General features: G+C 51.6%; 1 protein-coding gene across 1 annotated transcript in view; it reads right to left on the bottom strand.

Moving 5' to 3' along the window:
- Window positions 1-1,315: 1,315 nt before the first annotated feature.
- TAL1 (TAL bHLH transcription factor 1, erythroid differentiation factor) overlaps window positions 1,316-4,479 on the bottom strand; it is an 18,306-nt gene continuing 15,142 nt past the window's right edge. Inside the window, 2 exon segments of the mRNA XM_027766393.1 lie at window positions 1,316-3,141; window positions 3,144-3,491. Of these exon segments, the coding sequence (XP_027622194.1) occupies window positions 3,077-3,141; window positions 3,144-3,491 (413 nt within the window). The 3' untranslated portion in view covers window positions 1,316-3,076.

Here is a 4,479-nt window from a genome sequence, read left to right as displayed (position 1 = left end):
TCAAGGTACCTGGAGTGGTTTACTCCTCTTCTGCAGAAAAATGCAGAGACCAACAACTCATCACGTACAGTACAACATTGACGGAAAGTGCTGGGCCCGCCCGCAGACGACGCGCTATGTACATGGGCAGAGGGCGGGCCTCGGGCAGGTCACGTACCACCGCAATCACAAGTACTAGACCCACCCCCAAAAGGCCGGAGTCGATGCTGGCTGACTACAGATGCTGGGCCCTTTGTTTCATTTTTCAAAAAGGATAAAGGTTGTACCATCTTGTCATTTGACACTACAAGTCAAAGAGTATGAATTTGTCTTAAAAGCTGTGATTCCCTCCCATTGTTACAAGTCGTGTTCTCTTCAAAATTTTTTTTTCTTAACCTTTACTTTTTTCCCCCTTTTGTACAGATATTATTCTTAGAACGTTGCCATTTCTTCATGAGTGAGGAGGAGGCAGAGGAAGGAGAAGGCCACAGGGTATGGAGCATGAAATACACAGGATGGAGTTTCATTCTTAAAGCCTTGCCCGTTGGGGGGTAGTTGCATTACATTTTACACATTCTTCCATGCTGCCATCTCTTTTCCATTCTCGCTCCTGTCTCTTACTTTGAAATGAGACAGAAATTAAAATAACATAAAGAAACGAGGGCCATCTAGGTAAGTCAAACAAACGTGGTTTACGGCCTAAATTACCCAAATACCGTGCAGTCAGGCAGGTCAGGCTGGGAGAGACTCCCCTGTGGGACTGACGCTGAGGGCGACAGAGCTTTTGCTGGTCTCTACTTTCACAACCCCATTCAGCCCACACCACAGTCCTGAAACAGACTAAGCCGGGGCACTTGGGAAATCCCTGCACATTGTACGTCTGCGAGAACATGGATCCAAAAGCTCGAGTTCCTGATAGAGGGCGGAACCCACCTCCCAAACCTATCACCCATCCACACTGGCCATCCACCGGGCAGCAAGCACAGCCTCAGAGCCCAGAACGGCTGCTCCATCTCTGGACAGATGGAATTCCTCATGAGGTCTTCTCACCATTGGAAAGGAACCAACCTAATGTGCCCCAAAATACAATCCAGGGAGTCTGAAATGGGATGGAGTGTCAGAGTGCTATAAATAATTTCCATGTTGTCCCGTGCCTAAGAATTTGACCTCACAACTTAAAAGGAAGGAGTGGGGGCCAGGAGGTGGCAAGCTGGTTAGGGCGCTGGATCCCACGTGGCCAACTATGTTGTTCGAGTCCCTGACAAACTGGGCATGAGTGTATGCCCAAAATCCCAAGGGGAAAATGGAGAAGGGATTGTGGCATGGCCCCGGGGGTGGGGGTGCTTTCTCACTTTCCCTCTTTCTGTCTCTCTGGCAAGCGCTTGTACCCTACAGCAAACTTTAAAAAATAAAATAAAATAAAAAAGAGGAAGGAGGAATGGGTGGGAAGCAGAGATCATTCCTACCTCCACATGGCGGTACCCAAGGCCCCATTATAGAAAGGACAAGTCACTAGGATGGAACTCAAAACATGAGAGAGCTTTCCTGACAGCCGCAGTGATGGGCTTCTGCACAAAAGGTCAGGGCCATAGCTATTTCCCTGGTGACCTAAAAGGAAGAGCCTGAAGGAACAAGGCTAGGAAGACTTAAGGGTACGATGACAGATATTCAGGACTTTTGTGTGGTGTGTCCAATAGGCTCAGAAAGCAGGTCACAGGCCACCTAGCGTCAAGAAAACCACATCCCACCTTCTGGGTTGACACGGGAGATAAACAAGGGGGCAGTCATCCACTCTACAAAAGGATTCTTCACTTTACAAAAGGACTTGTGGCAGTTATGTTTTTCAAAGATGAAGGGTAAGGATCTGATTTACAAAAGTTCCATGTACAACTTCCGGAGGGAGCACTCCTACTGCATTACACCAGCCTTCCACTCACACCCCTGATGACAGAAAGATGTACAGCGGAGGGGTGTTTAAAGTTCTGCTAAGTGAACGTATGTAGATTTGGGTCTCTGACTGGATTTCCCATGCCTAGAAGTGGAGGTGTTTCCTGGATCATATCAAGACTAAAGAGCCCACCAATAACTGTGATCAAGCAAAATTCCCAACGAAAGATTTCCTAGGACAGAGTTTACGCTCCGTTCAGACACTGACCAGGCTCTTGGCAGACAAACATCTTACAGCACGGGAATTCCTCTAAGCATCTAAAAGGGCGCCCAGGAGGACACCCATCAGCACATACATGTGTCCTCGGCACATATGTGTGCCCATCAGCACACTGGCATTTGCTCACCAACAAGAACGACAATGTAGAAGATCTCTCTTGCTCGATTTCCGTCTACAATCATTCTCCCTCTCTCTGCCTTCACACAAAGCCCCACGAGACCTGCTCAGGGCGTCAGGCCCACTCCCTACAGCTGCAGGATCAGGGAGGCAAAGCTCAGAGCAAAGCTTCGCTCCCCAGGGCAGGAAGTAGGGGCAACTGGATTTTCGGACCTGCTGGCCCAGCTGGTTTAGAGCAGAAGGTCCACTGGCCGTCTTCCTTCACCAGGCCCTGAAGAAGGCACCTCGAGGCTGTGACTCTGCAGCAGCCGGCGAGCTGGGAGGACCAACAGGGGCCTGGGTGAAGATGGGGCTCAAGAAATGGGCAGCTATTGGGTACCTATATATTCAGACAGAAGTGGCCACGAAGCCACTCCCACCAGCTTGGGAGGGACTAAAGGCAAGGCAGAGGCTGTTGGACACCTCGGGTGAGAGCTGACAACCCTAGGTCTCAGCAAAGACAAGGCTCCCCAAACTCCAGGGCAAAAGCGGTGACACCGAGCTTCTTAGGGATTGGGGGAGGGGAGGACCGTGCCGTCTTCATAGAAAGTACCTACCACTTGCTCCATTTTCCTGTTCTCCCACTGAGGCAGGAAACAGAAAAGCCAGCCCCAGGGGTCGTTAGGGCTTCCCAAAGTTCAGACATCAAGCAAAGTTCATCAAGTCCACCATCCTGCTTCAGAGTTGCCCAATGCGCATCCCACCCACCCTGAAGCCCACCATCCCAGTAGCCTGAAGGCACCCTCCTGCTGATCCCAGGTGTCTCCAGACCCATCACCGAGGGCCGGCTCCATCAGTGGCGGGCAGCATGGCAGGATGGAGACTGCGGGCTGTGTGCTGCCACCCGGGGAGCTGCCACAGCTGGAGTTCGGGGAAAGGACGTCCTGCAGGAGGTCATCTGGGGGCGCACCACCCCCACCCCCACCGCCAGCCCCACCAGCCCCCACCACAGGGTCCTTGCCAGGCTTGGCCCGCTGGGTGCCCTCCTCCTCCTGGTCATTGAGCAGCTTGGCCAGGAAGTTGATGTACTTCATGGCCAGGCGGAGGATCTCATTCTTGCTGAGCTTCTTGTCTGGGGGGTGCGTGGGGATCAGCTTGCGGAGTTCAGCAAACGCCCCGTTCACGTTCTGCTGCCGCCATCGCTCACGGCTGTTGGTGAAGATGCGCCGCACGACTTTGGTATGAGGACCTTCGGGCAGGAAGACATGGTTAGGAGAATGGGCCACGGATTCTCCCAGAGGAATCTCCACCCCCTGGGAACCCAGAATGCGGGTTCATACTCCAGAGCACATATACAGCCTTCAAAATCCAGTTTCTGCATTTCCTCCTCTCTAGAAACTTTCCTCAACCCCTCCGGACAGCTCTATCCGACACCAAGGTTCTAAAGCCCTTCGCTCTGCACCCCTCTTGATCATTACTGATGTTTCCATGCCTGTGTCCCTCTCTGTGCTGGGAGACATGTGAGGGCAAGGATGGCATGCCATTCACTCATTTGTTCACTTATGTCAAGTGGCCTCATCGCAATACTTAGGAAGACTTTCTGGGTTCAGCTCCTGACCGTTATTACTCACTAGATGAGTGACTCGGCAAGATATTAAAGCTCTCTGGGCCTTGGCGTCATCATCCGTAAGATGGAGATAATAATACTAGCGAGTCACGACCTGAGTCTAACACGTGACACAGGGAAGTACGCAAGGTCATACCTACCTCAGCCTTAACGTCGACCAAGAAGTGACTACGATTATCACCTCATCAGTTTTTACTAACAACCGGGCACTGTGCTGGGCACTAAGGAATAGCAGCGGACAGAACAGACTGGGTCCCTGCTGTCACAGAGCTTACATTTTAAGGAGGATAAGAGATGATGAAAAATAGCAAAAAGCAAAACAGGGGGCTACGGGACCAGCAGTTGGCGTAATGGCTATGTCGCTGGACTCCCATGTAGTTGACCGCGGTTCGCATCCCGGACCCGGTGGTTTAAAACTCACGCCAGGCACGTGTGCATGCGTGCCCAAGATCCCAAGAGGAGAACGGAGGAGAAGGGATTGTGGCGTGGCCATCCCCCCTGGGGGGTGATTTCTCTCTGTCTCTCTGTCTCTCTCTTTCTGTCTGGTGAGCGCACGTGCCCTATAGCGAAAACCTCTCAAAAAAAAAAAAAAAAAAAAAAAAAAACAGGG

The sequence above is a fragment of the Tupaia chinensis genome, unplaced genomic scaffold (genome assembly GCF_000334495.1).
Source record: "Tupaia chinensis unplaced genomic scaffold, TupChi_1.0 Scaffold142914_1, whole genome shotgun sequence".
In the NCBI taxonomy this organism is placed as follows: Eukaryota; Metazoa; Chordata; class Mammalia; order Scandentia; family Tupaiidae; genus Tupaia; species Tupaia belangeri.
The sequence above is the reverse complement of the archived record's forward strand: the minus strand, read 5'-3'. Positions and strand labels throughout refer to the sequence as shown.